At 49.1% G+C, this 18,454-nt stretch overlaps 1 protein-coding gene across 6 annotated transcripts in view; it reads right to left on the reverse strand.

Annotated features, from left to right (window-relative positions):
* NLGN3 (neuroligin 3) overlaps positions 1–18,454 on the reverse strand; it is a 67,059-nt gene that overhangs the window by 24,616 nt on the left and 23,989 nt on the right. For 4 of the 6 annotated variants that reach the window (XM_081180431.1, XM_081180428.1, XM_081180430.1 and 1 more), the window contains exon 2: positions 5,472–6,183. In XM_081180431.1, the coding sequence (XP_081036557.1) occupies positions 5,472–5,952 (481 nt within the window). In that variant the 5' untranslated portion in view covers positions 5,953–6,183. Of the gene's footprint in view, positions 1–4,167; positions 4,228–5,471; positions 6,184–18,454 lie in introns of all 6 variants that reach the window. The other 2 variants (XM_081180429.1, XM_081180426.1) reach the window with 1 other exon arrangement.

Consider the following 18,454-nt stretch of genomic DNA (forward strand, 5'->3'; position numbering starts at 1 on the left):
AAGGCAGAAAGAGACTGCATTTCCCATCAAGGAGCACCAGAGTCCCTCCCGCCTTCCGCTCGCTCCTATAGGGACCTCTATCCTGCCGGGTCTGGGCACAACATCTACCCGTTTCCCCTCCTGTTGTCACCCCCCCTCTCCCCTCAAAAGGAGCAGACTTTTGGAGACAAGAGGAATCCACGGGAGGTGGTAGCTCCTAGTTCCCGCCACCACTCGTCTCCCCGCATCCCCGCTTGCTGCACGCAGGACGTGGCAGCCTTTGGGGACCCCAGAAGGCCTAGACAATGCACTGCATCATTCCCAAGGCCCGCTGCCGGCAGCAGAAAGAGAAAGGCACACTCACGCACCCAGGGACCAGTCTCTGCTGATGGGCTGGGGCTGCTGCTGCTGCCGCCACCACGGAGAGCCAGGCAGAGATGGGAGATGAAGCTTCAGCTGCACCAGGCAGAGGAGACAGGCATGCAGGGGTGAAGGAGGGTAGACAAAAACCAGGGGCCTTGGCAAAAACTTCCCATGGCATCTTCAGCAACAAAGCGTAGCCCAGAGAAACAGCCCTTTTATTTGCAAATGCAGTCAAGAGTTGTAAAGGACATGCCTCCCTATTGTGCTCCAGTCTGGGGCCTCAGGAATGGCTCATTACCCCACTGCCCTGAACTCCCTCTGTGTGTGCAGGTGCATGTTTGCAGCAGAGGGTACTCACCCTCCTATGTACTTGCCAGCCCAGTCTTGAAAGAGGGCGGGGGGGGGATGGTGCCACCCGACAGCCCTGGGCATCTCATTGCCTTCATTGGCTAGGTGAGTTCCTTTCTCTGAAGTGGAGAATGCAGCCTCCCTCCCCCACAGCCAGAGAGGGTGGGTGAGGAACAAGTAAAAATGATTCCAGTCATTAGAACATAACAGATCTCTCTACTTACAATCAGAATCAGAAGCATGAGTGTTTGTGTTTGAATGGAAGTGTGAAAGGCTATATTACTTGAAATGACCATCTTGGTTCCTTTGTTTGTGAATGGTGCACAATGGTGAGGCCCTCAACTTGAAATCTCACCACACAGGAGCAAAAACTAAGCAATTCATTGAAATGGCACAGAATCAGGGTTCATTCCAGTTTGCAGACTGATACGCAAGACTTGCGTGTCTCTTAAATAATTTGAAGGTTGTTGTTGTTTCAAGTTAACTTTTACAGAGTAGCCAGGATGTAAGGACTAACAGCAAAGGACGCATGCAGCCTGCTTTAACCAAAGCCTTCTAAACAAGAGGCAAGAGAAATGCAAGATCTCATCTTGAAGAACAGTAAAGGCTGCTGCCAGTGGAATGAAGGGTTTAACACTTTCTCCCTGCATTGCAGTCCTGATCAAAAACACCCCTCCCACAAGCTGCTGCCCAGGGCCACATTATTCCTGTAAAACAGAGAAGGACATAGACTCCAAAGTGGCAGTCAAGGGACATGGCCTCATGTATAACATTTCCAGCTGCTAGCTTCAGTCAAGTTTCTGCCCTTCCAGCACCAAAACCTCCAATGCAATTCTGCTTCAGCATTAGTCAACAGAAAAGTTAACATTTCTGCAGATGAGCAATCCCCATCTCTTTCTCTCATTGGACTTCCTCTCAACAGACCTATAATCACAGAACCAAAGAACTGTAGAGTTGGAAGGGGCACCAAGGGTTATCTTATCCAGCCCCCTGCAATGGAGGAATCAAAGAATCCCTGACAGATGGCCATCCAACCGCTGTTTAAAAACCTCTAAGAAAGGAGAGACCACTGGCTTCCAAGGGAGTGGGTGCAACTGTCAAACAGCTCTTACAAGTTAATTCCAGTGAGTCTTTGAGCAAATATGGGAATACTTGCCCAGCTTGAAACAGTGGACACACCTGCACAGGGGCACACTGGAAGCTGTACCAAAGGGCTGGCACACCTTTCTTCAATGGGGTCTCAGTATTCGTGGCTATGCCTCCAATTGGTGCAGGTGACTTGGGAACCTAGCTGGGCCCATCTGAGATCAACCCCCCTGGAGAAATCAGTGGAGTATTTCCACTGACACAGCTGTACCGGATATTTCAGTAAACTCAAGGATCCTGAAGGAGTCAAGTCTTGTTCTTCTGCAAAGTTTGTTTCCTAAGCTTAGCAAACTTTGAGGATAGTAACCTGCTCCCTCCTCCATCTTTTCCTTCAAATCTTGCCTTAAAACCCACCTTTTCTTCAAAGAATCCCCCAAAGAATCCCAGGAACTGTGGTTTGTTGAAGGTACTGGGAACTGTGGCTCTGCAAGGGGTCTTTCAACAACTCTCGGCACCCTTAGAAAACTAGAGTTCTCAGGATTCTTTGTGGGAAGCCATAACTGTTTAAAGTGATATCACAGTGCTTCAAATGTAACCCTGATATAATGTTATGTTCATTTCCCCACTTTAACCCATGCTCCCTTCCCCTGTTGCTCCTCCTTTGCTGAACATTACAACCACATCCTCCTTGGGGAAAGTGACCTGTTCTCCTATCCTTCGTGATACACCATGCAAGTTCATTGCGCTGCAACAAAAACGAAGTGCACTTACATGCAGTTTGGGGGACTTTGACAACCTCCCAAGTGGTTTCCCCCTCTTCCACCACCCCAAGTGCTTTAGGTCTCTTGCCATGCATAGAAGGATATGAGCAGAGGACATTTCCAGGGAACGTCATTAGCTGTGGGGCTTCCACATTTACACCCCGGGGACTCAGTTGAGGAATAATGGAAATATATCCTGACAATATTTTTACTGTCGCATTATCCATCTGAAAGCTGCCGCTCCACTGCTAAAGCTGGGCCAAATGCTTGCCAAGGAATAAGGGAACAGGGTGTACAGGCCATTCTGGGGCTTTGTGGATCTATGCCGATTTGGCAAGTGCTTGGAAGACCAGAGATCACTCTGAGGGCCCGTGCTGGGAGCCCCTCCAGGCAGAGCTGGATCTCCCCTCCCTGCCAGCCAGCCTTTCCTTGCCTGCTTCTGCACACCTGGAGTTAACAGGCCCGGCCAAGGAGCTTCAGGAGGTGAGCCAGAGCTTTGAAGTGGCCATGACAATGTGCCAGCGCTGGCCCCTTGAGAAGCAGCCCTGGTGCCCAAAGAGATGCTGTCTGAATAGCCGGGGCAGGCAGAAGCTGGCGAAGCAAAGTGAGGAGTCCGAAGAGGACCAGGGCAGGGTGAGGAATGAGAGCAAAGACAGCTTGCCTTGTAAAGTACCAGCTGAGGAAGAGAAGGCCAAGCTCACCGTGGCTCAGGTCAGGACCCCCTCTCAGAGGAGATGCACATGCTGCCTTACCCATCTCTGCCACAGCAGAAAGGAGGGGAGATAAGGAGGAAACCCACCCACCCCCAAAGCGAGGCGTGTTGAGAGGAGGGTTTCTTGGGGGAGCGCGTGAAAGAGAGGAAAGGCAGGGAGGGGGTTGCGGCTGGGTGCCCAGGTGTGTTTGGCAGCACAGCCCACCAAAGAAACTGGGGGGGGGGGCAGCAGCTCTACACAGGATGCAATGCCAGGGCAGAGATGGCACAGGGAACAAGGCAGTTCCTATGGCAACCAGAGCCAGTCACGTCCCCCTGGCCGCACACCCAACATACAAAGCTCGGGGCCTGGGGGGGGGAATGCCAGTGGAGGGGGACAAACTCCATTTTGTATGGCCAAATTTCAAGCAGACCCATGCCCCCTCTCCGCTTTGCTGCTACGCTGCCCCCCCCAAGCGTGACATCCCTGGTCTGCTGCTGGAGAAGCAGCAGCATGGTTTTTCCAGAGATGGATGCTGTTGGGTGTTTCTCACAGCTCTGCCAGTGGGGAGGGCAAAGGGAACCCCCATATCTGAAGGCCCCTCCCCTCCCCAGATGACAGGCAGCCCACACCTACAGGGCAGCTTTGCATCACTAGGAAGACCAGCCCTGATCAGAGTGGGAAGGGCAAATGGAGAGAGTGGGGTGTTCCAAGAGGGAGCCGCCTCCCTCCCAACAGAAGATGGACGGACAGAAAGACAGACAGATCCCCTCCCCTGTGAGCTCCAGAGGAGGGCCCTCCCCCTCCCTCCCAGAGAATGAGGAGGGGGGAACGCTGCTGTGGATGGGGCAGGCCAGGCGCCCCTCGCGCTCACTCCCTCTCTCTTGCCTCTCTCTGCGCCCCTCTTGCCAGCCCCGCCCCCCCGGCTCGCTACCTACCTCCTTTCCTACATATTTTCTTGTTGGGTTTTCGGGCGCATTCCTTGGAAATCCGTTTTACTGTAAAATGAATAAAAGACTACAAAATAACAGGAGGCTCCAGCGGACGGCGCAGGCATGCAATCCAGCCTCATTGTAACCCCACCAGTACCCCACCACCCACACCCTGTCCCTCCTCCACCCACAGCCTTTCCCTCCCCCCACCCTTGGGACTGACCGCAGGAGGAAGGAGAGGGGGAAATTCAGGATGGGGGTTGCTGCTGCTCTGGGAGAAAAACTCTGGAGCCAAGAAAAAGTGAGCTGGGAGGGGGGAAGAGGGGAGGGCACGCTAAGCAGGAAGCTGCCACCTCACCCATGGGGGGGGGGGAAGGGGTCACTAGCCCTCCCCAGTGCTGCTCTGTACAGACAAAAGCCCCCCCCCCGCCCTGCCTTCCCCAATGTCTCTATGGCTGGGCTTCCCCTCCCCTTGTGGTGAGGCTGAAAAAAGGTCCTTTCCATGCTGTGCTACTTACGGTTGGAAGAAGGAGAACCCCCTGGAAAGGAAGGGTTAAAGCAGAAGGGCACCCAGCCTCACCACAAAGGGCCAGGCCCCCTTGCGCCCCCCCATGCAAGCCCTTGTCACTAACAGTGGCACCAGAGAGAGGGGGAAGTCCTGTAACTCAGCCTTGGTTTCTGGGGAGTTTCAGAAGCAATGCTGTCCCAGCAAGAAAGAGAAAGAGAGAAAGTAGGAAAGGGAAGAGAGGGAGAAAAAGAGAGACAGTCCCTACTCCCTGCCCTCTGCAGAATAACAGCACATGAAAAAAGGGGGGGGGGAGAAAGAGAAAGAGAACAGAAAGGAGGGAACCCCAAACCAAACTCAGGGCCGAACCTGGCCGAACCTGGGTGCCCGGGAACCAGCCACTCGCCATGAAGATCTGCAGTCAGCCAGAGAGTTTTCTTTGTTTTTGTTTTGTTGTTGTTGTTGCAACACAAGAGAGGAGGCCGTGATGAGGATGAGAATGCCATGGCAGGAGAGGGGCATGACGGGCAGAGGCACAGCACATATGAGACAGAGAGAAAGGAGTGTACGCGGGAGAGAGAGAGAGGGAACGGAGAAAAAATGTCAGCCAGGAGGAGGGCACAATGCAAGCAGCATGGGCAGAGAGAAGCATCTCCACAAACAGACAGACATGCGTTGGGTGGCCGGGGAGGGAGGAGCAGGAAGGGAAGGGGGTCAACGCTGGCATGCTGCAACCGCATGAGACCAACCACCGAGAAACAGAGAGCCGCCGCGTCTCCTGGAGGCAACCCCGCTGGGGACTCACCATCCTCAGTGGGGATGTAGATGTTGAGGTACAGGCAGTCCTCATTGGGGTCCTGGATGTAAGTGGCCACAATGTCCAGGTTCGAGGTGAACCAGATGGGCAGCATGATCTCGGGGACGGCTGTGTGGATGTTCTGCGGGCACACCGGGGAGAAGTGTGTGGCGTTGCGGATCCCCGACCAGGAGGGGGGTGGCTCGGGGGGCATGAACCGCTTCTCCCCGATGGGGGGTGCTGCGTAGGGGACCCCCAGGTACTGGTCCACGGGCCCCAGGATCTCGCTGGGCAAGGGCACCCGCACGCCCCGCAGCTTCCCATAGTGCGTGTTGACGGTGGGAGAGTACGCCTGGCTCTCCATCTGCACCACGGCCGAGGCGAAGCTGAGGATCCACAGCGCCAGGCGGGCCTCCCAGCCGGTGGCAACTTCGGTCACTTGCAGAAAGGGGGAAAGGAGCGGTGGGCCTCGGAGGAGTGACCACCACATGGTCTGGGGAGGGTAGCACTGGAAGCCAGGCCTCAAGCAGATTCTTGGGGCTCACAGAACCCCCATGGCAGAGAGGGAAGGTTTTCTGAGAGGGGGTGGGGGGTGCGTCGTCCAGAAGCAAGGCGGAGCAAGGCAGGTGGCAGCCAGCGGGTTCGTCTTCAGAGTCCTCGGTGTGCCCACGACGACCTCTCCCTTTTGGCAGGTGCTGCAGCTCCTCCGGTGCTGATGGTTCTGCGAGGAGGAAGAAAAGGACACACAGGAGTTCAATAGCCACGGCCTCGTTGGGGCTGACATCAGGCACTAAACATGCGCTATATTCCAGCATATTTATAGAACTCGCTTTGAAGTCGTGTGGCAGCTCAAATACAGTGCAGATATTAACTGTTAGGGGGAAATAAGTAAAACAGGGTAAGCTGCCATGTGAATGCAGCCTAAGATGCACTCTTGCTGATTATATCCCCAATCATTATACACTGCAGCGATGCCAACCTATCAGGAGGTCCATGCGCTACAATGAAAGAATTGGGACTTTAGCCTGGTGGCACCTAACATTTGGATCTCCCAGCTGCTTCGTATCAGACAGGCACCAGACCCCCTCAACTGTCTTTTTTGCACCCTACTGAAGACTTTCCTTTTTTCAACAAGCCTTTTAAGTGGAGGCCCGTATCCTAGTCTGCAACTGCATTGGACTTTAAATGGCTTGTGTTTTTATCGTTGATGTTTTTATTGATGCTTCTATAATTTTTTTAAATTGTTAATCGCTTTATAGAATGATAAGAGTTGGAAGGGACCCCCGAGGGTCTGCACCAACCTCCTGCAATGCAGGGATCTCAGCTAGATCATACATGACAGGTGGCCAGCCAATGTCTGTTTTGCGATAAACGAAATGGAACAAGATAAATAAGTAACGATAATTTATAGGTTCCAGGTTGGGTGGTGAGCAACCTTTCAGAGAAACAAACGCTGCATGTCCCCCAAGGAGTATGCCCCCAGCTCCCTCCACCTCTGAGTGGAAAGGGCAGGGCAATTCTGCTCAGAGCAGCAGAGGTGTTGTCCAAACAGGTTGGCCTGGTCAAGCAGAACAACCCCTGCAATGGCTGGAGACCACACTACTGCTTTGCCAGCCCAACCTGCCCAGGTGCCTTGAAAAGCCTATTATGGGGCTGGTCGGACCTATATAACTGTTGCCCCAGGCTTGGATCCTTCATCTGAGCAATGTAGGTATGAGAGGAGGTGCTGAGCCAGGGATAGGGAGCCTTCCTTTGGGGCTTCAAGGGAACAATCAGGAGGTTAAAATGTGCTCCTGGTTGTTCCTTTGCTGGTCTATGGTGCACTCCCACCCACATATCAGCTGAAGGGTTATGGGAAGTCACAGAAGTGCAGGGGAAGCTGCCTCTCCTCCCAGGATTGCTCCTTGAATTTCCAAGAAAACCAGAGGTTCAAAGAGGTTCAGGTGTTGCTGTGCTTTCAAGCCTGATTGCCAGGACTACAAAGTGCAGTGTGAGCCTGTTTTGAAACCATTTTGTAAATAGTCCACTAATAGATCATTCCACATTCTGGCCCTAGCTAGTGGGAGAGACGGATTAGAATAAAAAAAAGTAGAAGAGAGGCTTCAGGGTCCAAAAGATCGCATTTTTAAGGTGAAAACGGAAGCATATAAGCAAAAGAGTAAGGGTATAGCGACAAAGCATCAAGGTAACAAGTGAGTTAAGCAGCTGATTATGTGCAACAGCAGGGCAAAGATGTGAAGGCAGTTCCTCCTCAAAGTGTCCTAACAAATCCCAGGCTTGCAGGTAAATCGACCCAATAAGCTACAGAAACATATATGCAGGTGGAAAGTCAACGGGGGCGTGTGAGCTATTTTGCACAGAATGTTACATGTACAGTGACCTGTCCGCTGAACAGAAGTTGTGTGTGTGTGTGCTCAGTGCAATGAGCTTCTAGTCTTCAGGGAATAAGATTGTTCCTCCTGAGGCCACCAAGGGTGGCCAACCTGGAGAAGCTGAGAGAGGCAGAGAGGCTGTTGGGTGAGGCCTCTAGGGTTGTGATGGCTTGTGTCCGGCTCCCACAGTATGACAACTTCCTTGCTGCCATGGAGAACAAGTGTCTTGGTGAAGGAGAGCATCAACTGAGGTGAATAAGTTATTATTCCTTAGCAGGGACTCATTCTTTGGGGAGGGGGAGCAAGTCGTTAGCCTCTCATGCCAAGGGTTCTCCTCCAGAGGCTGGAGCTTTCCTAGTAATGGAAGGAGCCCACCATTAGGGACACAGATAGCCTGCGTTTGTGATGGGTGTGCAGATTGCAACCTAACAGGCCTGCCCTAGTTGTAGATGTCATAGGTAATCTAAACAGCCTGGTGGATAGTGCTCAGGAGTAGTGTGTGGTCATGGTCCATGTTAGGGAGTTGGGGAAATGTTAGTTGTGCTGTCCAGGAAGCAAAGTATACACTAGTGGCCAAAATTGTGGAAACCTTTTGGGGAAAGTGTATTTCTGAGGTTTGATGGCTCACCAACACCACTTTTTTGGAGTAATACCAAAAAATTATATATCAGTGGAAAGATATTTAATGAAGAATGTAATGCAGCAAGGTTTGTTCAATTTTCTGTATCCTATCAAAAGTTATAGCCAAATAACCAGAAAAGGGAGGCACAACTTGCTTAGTTTGATATGCAGTAGCTTTCCTTCATTTGAATGTAACCAATGAGCAGGAGTGTTTAGAGAGCCAATCAGGTGTTATGAGCCATCAAACCTTGGAAATACATTTTCCCCCAAAGGTTTCCACAATTTTGGCCACTAGAGGAGGCTGCTAGGTAGGAGGTTGGTAGCCAGAACCTTCAGGGTAGCTTTCTCAGAGTGCTTCAGGTGTTCACATGCAGAACCAGCTAGATAGGCACAGAGATGCAGTCTCAAAGCATGGATGAGGTGGTGGCATCTGGGGGAGAGGTTAGTATTGGTTAAGTTACTGGGCAATGTGTTCAGATGAATTGGCCTGTGCAAAAAAGATGGGCTCCACTTGAACCAGGACAGAGCCAGGCTGCTGTACTTAAAACCAATAGATTTTAAACTGCGGAGGGAGGTTTGGAACAAATTATCCTCACCCATCCCCAGAATGAACGTGAAAGGGTTGTGGTGGTTTTGATGCACCAGGGGCACCTGGAGGTACGGTCTGCAAACAAGAGGTAGTGATGGCCACCAAATCGGATAGCTTTAAAACAAGATCAGATAAGTCCATGGAGAAGAAAGCTACCAGTGGCTGTTTGCCACAACAGCTATATGTTTTCCCTCTACCATCATAGGTGGTATGCCTCTGAATACCAGTTGCTAGGATCCCAAGTGAGGAGAGTGCTGCTGTGCTCTGGTCCTGCTTGAAACCACTATATCAGAATCTCTGCTAGAACAGAGTCAAGGAAACTATTAGAGGTAAGAAGACTTCCTTCAGAGAATGGACATCTTGCCCAAGAGAGAACAAAAGGAATGTGGAATTTGGCAAAAAGAAATGGAGACAGACAATAAGGGGTGCAAAGAAAGATTTCAAGGAGCATATAAAGACTTACAACATAAAAATTATTTAGACACGTTAGTAGCAGGAGACCAGTTAGAGAGGTGGTTGGACCTTCGGATGACACCGGAGTGAAAAGAGTGCTCAAGGAAGAAAAGGAGATTTTAGAGAAGCTGAATGAACTCTTTGCATCTGTCTCCACAGTGTAAAATGCACCCTTATTGACAAATTTAAAATTGACAAATCACTGGGGGCACATGGCATTCACACAAGAGTTATTTAAGAATTCAGATGTGAATTTGCTGAGCTTCTAACAAAACTTTGTAACTTGTCTTTAAGATCAGCTTCCGCACCTGAGAGAAGTAGCCAATTTAGCATCTGCTCTGGGAAACTGGAGGTATGCATTATTAATGATAGAATCATAAAAAACATAGAAGATCCACTGCACTGAAGCAGACCACTCTCACTAACCTTTTAGAGTTCTTTGATAGCTTCAATAAGCGCATAGAGGTGATCCAGTCAACACTGTGTCCTCAGACTTTCGAAAAGCTTTCGATACACTACCTCACCTAAGACTCCTGAGTAAGCTTAGCAGTCATGGGATAAGAGGAGAAGTCCTCTTATGGATCAGTAACTACTTAAGCAAAATGAAGCACAGAGCAGGAATAAATGGTCATTTCTCCTAATGGAGGGATGTAGAATGCCAAGTCCCATAAGGATCAATACTGGGACCTGTGTTTTTTAACTTCTTCGTAAATGATCCAGGATTGGGGGTGAGCTATAAGGTGGCATATGTGCTGATGATACCAAATTGTTCAAAGAGGTGGGGTTTTTTGTTTTGTTTCTTGTTTTAACAAAGGGATTGTAAGGAGCTCCAAAATGACCTCTCCAAACTGTGTTGGCAGCAATATGGGAAATGCAGTTCCATGTAAACAAGGGTAAAATGGTGCACAATGGGGCAATACCTCCCCCCCAAGTTTGAACATAGAGGTGTACCTCCGCTTACATATCCCTCTGGATACGTAAACTTCGGGATGCGAACACGGCAAACCCAGAAGTATTTTTCCGGGTTTCGCCCTGTGCGCATGAGCAGAAGTGCTCTACACGCCTCACGCATGCATAGAAGCGCTAAATGACGCCACACGCATGCGCAGAAGCGGTCCTCTGGTTGCAAATTCCTCAGGATGCAGCCGGACCTCCAGAACGGATCCTGTTTGCAACCGGAGGTACCACTGTACTCTAATCAGGTGCACCAACTCCTAGGGGTGGAGGGGTCTTTGACCCCTCAATATTTACTGGCAGGGGGCCAGCCCTCCTCAATGTTGAGGGGGCAGAGGACGACAAATGCAGTGCGGTTCAGTGGCTGACTCCTCCTGAGCACAAGAGAGGAAGCCCTGCCACACTGGGCTCTGCACTGGGACTCCTCCCAATGTCATGTGTGCATGACATCATGCACATGCGACACAAGTCAGCCCCCCAATCTTGGGCACGACACAAACGCTATCTGAACTGGTGGTGAATAGGCAAGAACTGGGGTGACCTTAAAGTCGCAGTGGGCAGCTTAGTAAATATGTTGACCCAGTGTGTGGCACTTGCTTAAAAGAAATAGCATGTTTGGGATTATTAGGAAAGAGATTGAAAATAAGCTGCCGCACTTCTTGTAACTGCTTTTCTGGTTCCCGTCCAAACCGATTTGCTTAAAGGTACATCAGAACTCTCTGTGTTCCTTGCTCCCCATTGTTACCTGGCTGCATGTTAAAGCCTTTGAAGAGCTCTGTCGTTAAACCAATGTCTATTTGTTTAACAAATATGCCACTTTTCACAGAGCTCACTTCTGAGTAGAAAGGTTTAGAATTACCCTGTAAGATTCTTTTAAAAAAGATTCTCAGTTCCTCAATGAAGGCATGAGGAACAGTAGTATTAACACCCCACTCAAATTTCATTAAAAAAAATCTCCACCTTTCCCTCTCCATCATTATCTGGCTGCATGCTTAAGGCTTTGAATAGTTCTTAAGCCAATCTATCTGTTTAACAAATATGCCACTTTCTCAGAAGTAAGTTGCACAGAATTCAGTGGCACTTCGTTTTTCATAGGCAGGTATGGGGCAGCAGAGCAGAGATCAATAAAGACATTTTCAAGCTTGGCAGATCAGAGCTCAACAATAGAACTGAGATTGCTAACAATGTTTTTTGTGATGGGCTGAGAGGTACCTCTAATGCAGGGGTCCCCAAACTAAGACCCGTGGGCCGGATAAGGCCTGCAGGACTCGCCGACCCTCGCCGCCTGCTGCCGCCGCCTGCTCTTACCGGTGCTGCGCTGCGCGGCTGCCCACTTCCGGGTCTGAGGAGCACCGGAAATAGCTTGTGCTCCTCCGACCCGGAAGTGTGCCGGAAATAGCATGTGCACATGCATATAGGCATGCGCTCCCCCACCCTCTGGCCCACTGCGTGATTGGTGCTGGAGACCCCTGCTCTAATGAAAACAGACAGCATGACAAAAAAACCACGAGCGTTAGCTGAGCACAGACAAGAAACAAGCCCCATCCCCAGCTGGGAATCACAAGTGGGGAGAGGTGCTGTTAAACAGAGGTCCTGCTTTCACACCTCCCATTAGGACATTTGATTGGCCACTGTGAGAACAGGATGAGGGACTACTAGACAAGTCCTCTTTGGCTGTGATGCAACAGGGCCCTTGTTACGTTCTAATGGCAGTCACAAAGGCCTAAAAACTTTCCCTGCTGACTCTCCTTAAGACAATTTCAGTAGTCTAATTCAGCATCTCTCATGGCTCAGTGGTCTAAGCTCACACATAACACTAAGTTATGGTTCATTAAACCTTGGTTTTGTACTATGTGTGGACACTGCCCAGTGGCCTAACCGTGGTTTGTTTACTGCCAACAGACGTGACCTGAAGCTGTGGTTTGTTGTTTGCTTATGAACCTTGCTCTGCTTTAACTATGCCCTTCCTTTAACCATGGTTTGTTTGGTGCACCACCCCGAATGCTCACCAAGCTGCAAAGTTCACAAGGCAAGAGTGGCTGGAAAACAAAACAAACTCTAGGGAAACAAGCCATGGTTTGTTTGACCATCTAGTTTCTTAATTTTATGAGCAAACCAGGGGTAGTTTCCAACGGTGCTCAGAATAGACCCATTTAAAACAAGTTTTTAGTGTTTGATGTTGTATTGTTTTTATCATTTTTTTGGGGGGGGAGCCACCCAGGGTAGCTGGGGCAACCCAGTCAAATGGGTGGCATATAAATAATAAGCTGTTATTACTATTGTAATGCATGTAAGTTAGTCATGTCCATTAATTTAAACAAGTTTACAGTGGTACCTCGGGTTACACACGCTTCAAGTTACAGACGCTTCAGGTTACAGACTCCGCTAACCCAGAAATAGTACCTTGGTTAAGAACTTTGCTTCAGGATGAGAACAGAAATCGTACTCCGGCAGCGCAGCAGCAGCAGGAGGTCCCATTAGCTAAAGTGGTGCTTCAGGTTAAGAACAGTTTCAGGTTAAGAATGGACCTCCAGAACGAATTAAGTTCTTAACCCGAAGTACCACTGTATTCTGAGTAGAACTTGCACTGGATACAACCCCAGGGCACTGCTTCTTATTCTGCCTGAGAGTCTATTGCTTTTATTTAAAAATATTTATAGATCACTGTTATGATCAGAACACTTTCAAGGCAACCTGCACACAAATAAAAATGCAACTTTTAAACAGTGATAAAAGAAAATGCAATACAAAACTTTCAAAACAACCATAACACTGATATAACCAGGAACAGCACGTACATATCTAGCATGGAAACAAAAGACACTTTTAGCAAATCCGTCAAGGAAAAGGAGTACAGTAAAGCAAAGGGAATAACACTTGTGAGAACAAGTGGCTATTCAAGGCCATTCTGAAATCCTGAAATGTGGCAACTTTACGCAGGTCAGCTAGAAGCGAATTCCAGAGCTGTGGGGTCAAAAAGCCTTCCTATTCCTCTCTGTAAAATGCTTTGAGAGAGACTTGACCTGAAAAGCAACAAGCAATTAACTGGAGTCAATCAATCAATGAACGAATGACCCAGGGGCAAGAGAGATGTATTCTGTACATGCTCATATGCCTTCAGCATAACTCTGTAAGTTTCAGGGCTAATCCTGCCAGCTGAGTTTAAACCACTATCCACAGTTTTGCACTAGGCAGAGTTTGCAATGTGTTTGTATGGTTCGCAATGTGACGCATGGTTCGCGCCAACGAAACTGAATCCATGAGGATTCAAAAGGAAAGCACCTAGGGCTGGAGGGGTCTGACACAACCACAGCTCAGAGCCCCCACAAAAGCAGCTCCTGGTGTGTTCCTACATATCTTATCACCTTGCCTCTAAGTTTTGCACATGGAGGGGTCTCTCCCTAACCCACTGTTCTGATCATTATTCCCCTGGATCATTTTTACCGAACAAGCAGCTTTAGTTACAGGTAGGTAGCTGTGTTGGTCTGCCATATTCAAAACAAAACAAAACAAAAAATTCCTTCCAGTAGCACCTTAGAGACCAACTGAGTTTGTTACTGGTATGAGCTTTTGTGTGCATGCACACTTCTTCATGAAAGCTCATACCAATAACAAACTTAGTTGGTCTCTAAGGTGCTACTGGAAGGATTTTTTGTTTTGTTTTTGTTTAAACAGCTTTAGTGTTCCACAAGGCTAACACAATTTAAGCACTTGACTGGCTTCACTCAGGTGTCTGAAGGTACAATTAGCATCCTTAACTTCATCTTGGAACCAGCCCAGTACCTTCTTGCTCACCTCCCCTGTCACTCGTTAAATGAGGTTTTTGGCCTGTGTCCTTAGTAAGTCCAAATCTCAGATGCAAACATTATGTTCTTCCGCCTTATATTTTAGATAAAAGCTTCGCCATGCCAGGATTTTTTTTATATATATATATAAAGATCTCTGAATCTGGCAGTGTGAGATGTGTTCCTGTGAGACTTGGTGCTTTACAGAGATGCCAGCCAGGACATGCAAAGCAGATCAAGTGACACATCTTAAAGCTTATTAAGTTATATATTTTGGAGCTTGGGCAGGAAAGCATCCATCAGTCTACATCAGACAGTGGCTCACCAGTCCAGAAAATGGAAACTTGATGCCTAGTTTCTTTAGTTTGTAGGAAGAAACTGTTCAAAGGAGTCACTAAAAAGAAAAAAAAAAAGGCTTCTGATAGGATAGGTATTTTCACTCAGCGCGAACTTTATCCAACTTACGTCTTCTTGAGTTGGAATTTTATAGATGGGGAGGGGCTGGGATTTTAAAACCTCTTAAAAATGAACACTGGCCTACCTGCAGTACTGCAGTTGTAAGGCATGCCAAGATAATGCACATGGCGTGCACTTGGGGAAAGCACCATATATTGATAGCCAGAGTAGCCTAGTGGTGAGTGCTGGGATAGAAAGCTGAGAACCTAATAAGAGCCTGCTGGGTCAGGCCAATGGCCCATTTAGCCCAGCGTCCTCTTCTCACAGTCGGTGGGTGACCAGGTGCCTCTTCTGGGAAACCTGCAAAGAGGATTCCAGCACGAGAGCTGCTCTTCCCAGCAGCTGGCAATCAGAAGCATTACTGCCTCCCGCTACGAAGGCACAGCCTGGCCACCAGGGCTGCCTCCATGAAGGTGTCTAATTCTCTGTTAAAGCCACCTGGGCTGGTGGCCACAACTACGCACCACACAAAGAATCCTTTCTTTTATCCACCCTGAATCTTCCAACATTCAGCTTCATTGGATGTCCCCAACTCCTGTCATTATTCTCTAAACTAAAAAGTTCCAAACACGGCAACCTTCGTTGATAAGAGAGCTGCTCCATCCCCTTGATAATTACGCTTGCCGTTTTCTGAAGCTTGGGAAAGCAGAGAAATCCCTGCTCAACTATGAAGTTCACTAGTTGGCCTTGGGCCAGCTGTTATATCTCAGCCTAACCTACTTCACAGGGTTGTTGTGAGGGTAAAATGGAAATGGGGTGGGTGGGAGAACCATTTATGCCACCTTAAACTCCCTGGCAGAAAGACGGATAGAAATGCTGTAATAAAAGAAATCAATAAATAGACAAATAAACATGAATATTATTACTGATGATGATGGCAATGGCCCATATTCTAGGCCCTGCCATGGGTCCTCAATATCTGCCAGCTCAACCCCTCCTCTCTGGGAGGCAGCTGGTGCAACCATCCCTCTCAATACCAGGGAAGCAGTGGAACCAGGTCAGTGTGACAACTTCAAGAACAATTACAACAGAAAGTAAACACACCTGCCTTTGGCAGCCCTGGCGATAAGGGGGAGGGGAAATTCATTGATCTGGGAAGCCATGGGGTGGTGCAGAGTTTGGATGGGTTGGGCAGGGAGATGCCAGCGAGACAACCAGTCTGCTTAGACCGGCAATGCCAAACCTCACCTACAATCACCCCGAAGCATCTCAGCATCATGCAATGAGCCGCAAGGCAGGTTTCCCCTCACCCCAGACGAGAGCTGCCTTCTGCAAGGAAGCAGGCAAAGGGAAAGAAGGAAGTGCAGGTTGCAGAGAAGGGAAGCAGAGAAATCAGGAAGTCGGGAGAATCCTGATGAAAATGGCAACAGACGCAAAAATTGCTAAAGTTTGATTTCTTGTCCAGCAGAAAAGAAACTATTCCGGCAAACACTGGCTGGTATTCGCTGTTGGGGGTGGAGGGGTTAAAGTCCACAAATTATAGTGGGGGGGGGGTTTCCCCATTTAAATTGTGTGTCCTTAGCATTGAACTAAATGGCCTTTGCATAGAAAGGAATGGTGTGGAATTAATTACGTCATTCATTACATTAAATGCACAGCTTACATAAATAATTAGGTGAATTACATTAAATAGCAGGCAATGAGATGAATAACGTTGTATTTGGCAGGCACCAAACTGCAGTGGAACGAAACAGTGATGGTTGTGAATGGAAATAGCTGCTGCCTTATATCCCTACGGAGAAATACATGTGGAGAAGTCCACCATCTCTCCTTTGGTGAGGCCGTAAGAGGACGAGGTGAAAAGGCCAAGCCAAACTGCTTAAATTGCACCCTATGTAGCAGGTGGGGACCACTGCGGACCAAATCACGTGAGGCTTCGCCACCACCACTGCTAGAACAATAATACCATTGTACAAATCTGTGGTGCAAGGCGCACCTGGGATACTGTTCACAGTTCTGGATGCCTCATCTGAAAAGCAGTAAGGTAGAGCTGGAAATGATTCAGAAAAGGGCAGCCAAAATAATCAGCAGGATGGAGCAACTCCCCTATGAGAAAAGATAATAACATCTGAGGCTTTTTTGTTTAGAGAAAAGCAGAGTGAAAGGAGACAGGACAGACAGGCTTATAATTATGTATGTTGCAGAGAAAGTGGATTGGGATAAGATTTTTTTCCTTTTCTCTCTCTCCTAATATGAGGGACATCAAGTGAAGCGGGATGTTGGAAGGTTAAAGAAAGAGTCCTTTTTTCACCCAGCAAATAGTTCCAACAACGGCATTCACTCACAAAGGACATAGTGATGTCCACCTACTTGGATGGCTTTAAGCAGTAGACAATTTCATGCAGGACAAGGCTATCAGTGGCTCCTAGCAATGATGGCTTTGCTCTGCCACTGCAGTTGGAGACAATTCTTCTGAATGCCGCAGGACGGAAGAATGCTCCTGCGCTTTGGTGCTGTGCCCTACTGTGCCCAGTAGCCATTTGAGAGCCCTTCATGTGTCACATAATTAAACTGTGGAACTCGCCGCCACAGGAAGCAGTGAAAGCGGCCAACCATTAAAAGGGGATTTAGATAAATTAATGGAGGCGGCCATGACTATGGTAGCTATGCTCTGCCTCCACTGTTGGAGGTGTTATGCCTCTGAATCCCTGCTAATGGGAACTGCAGGTTGGGAGAGGGCTGTTGCACTCGGATTTCCCAAAAGAGGCCCCTGGTTGGCCCCTGAGAGAACAGGGTATTGGGCAGGATGACCCACTGGCATGACTCAGCAGGCTCCTCCTACGTTCTTGTGAGGGCGCTGAGACACAGGAGACGATGGGAAGAAGACATTAATTTCCTTGAATCTGACAGATGATTCTTTGGGGAGGGCTCAAAAGGGCTCCGCCAAGCCGCTTCCGAATTACTGGAGCATGAGAAAGTGGCCTGCCGGCTGCAGAGGCAGCTCTGGGCAAGTGGCGCTTGCTCACATCTAGAGCGGCTCCATTGAAAGCAGCAAATGTGGGGTAGCGGAGTGGCCAGGGTGGGGGCGGGGAAGCAGACCCGAGGAGCTTATGTTGCAACGGAGCCAGGACTGGGCCAGGATGAAACCCATGGAAGCATGCTCGGTGCTGACCACCACCAGGCCATTGGTGGGAACAGGGTCAGCCAGAGAGGTGAGGAGTGCTTCCAGGCAGAGGGCTGCAGCTGGCCAGGTGGCAGCCCTGCCGACCCAGGTTCAGCATGGTCCAAACAAACCATCCAAATGCTCTATCTCCATTGTGCACAAGCTGGCAGGAGAGATGCCTCCCATGGGCCTCCCTCTCCTCCTCTTGTTCAGTGCCTGCACGTGCTCAGAGGCCACAGCCTACAAAGGAGGTGGGGGGACATCTTCTTCCAGCCCCAGAGGCCACATTCCATTGTAGGCAGCCTTCCAGGGGAGGAACAACGGATTGGACCCTTCCCTATGCATGGGAGGCTACATTGCAGCCACATGCAAAATCCAGAGGTTTCCACATCAACACACCCCTCTCCCCATCTGTCCAGGCATGGCCTTCAGAGACTCCCAGCGCCTGGCAGTGTGGCTACAGAAGCACCAGTTGCCTAGGCCAGGGGTTCTCAAGCTGTTTCCTCTGGGCCATGATTTCGGAATAAAAACTTTCTCGCGCCACATTGATTTTTTAATTGGTAAGAAATACATTGGAAAAACAAAAAAGGAGCAACTCCGATCAGGGCTCGATTTATACAACAAATATATAAAATATATAAATATATAAAAGGATGTCA

This window comes from Podarcis bocagei (genome assembly GCF_964188305.1).
Source record: "Podarcis bocagei genome assembly, chromosome: Z".
Classification (NCBI taxonomy): Eukaryota; Metazoa; Chordata; class Lepidosauria; order Squamata; family Lacertidae; genus Podarcis; species Podarcis bocagei.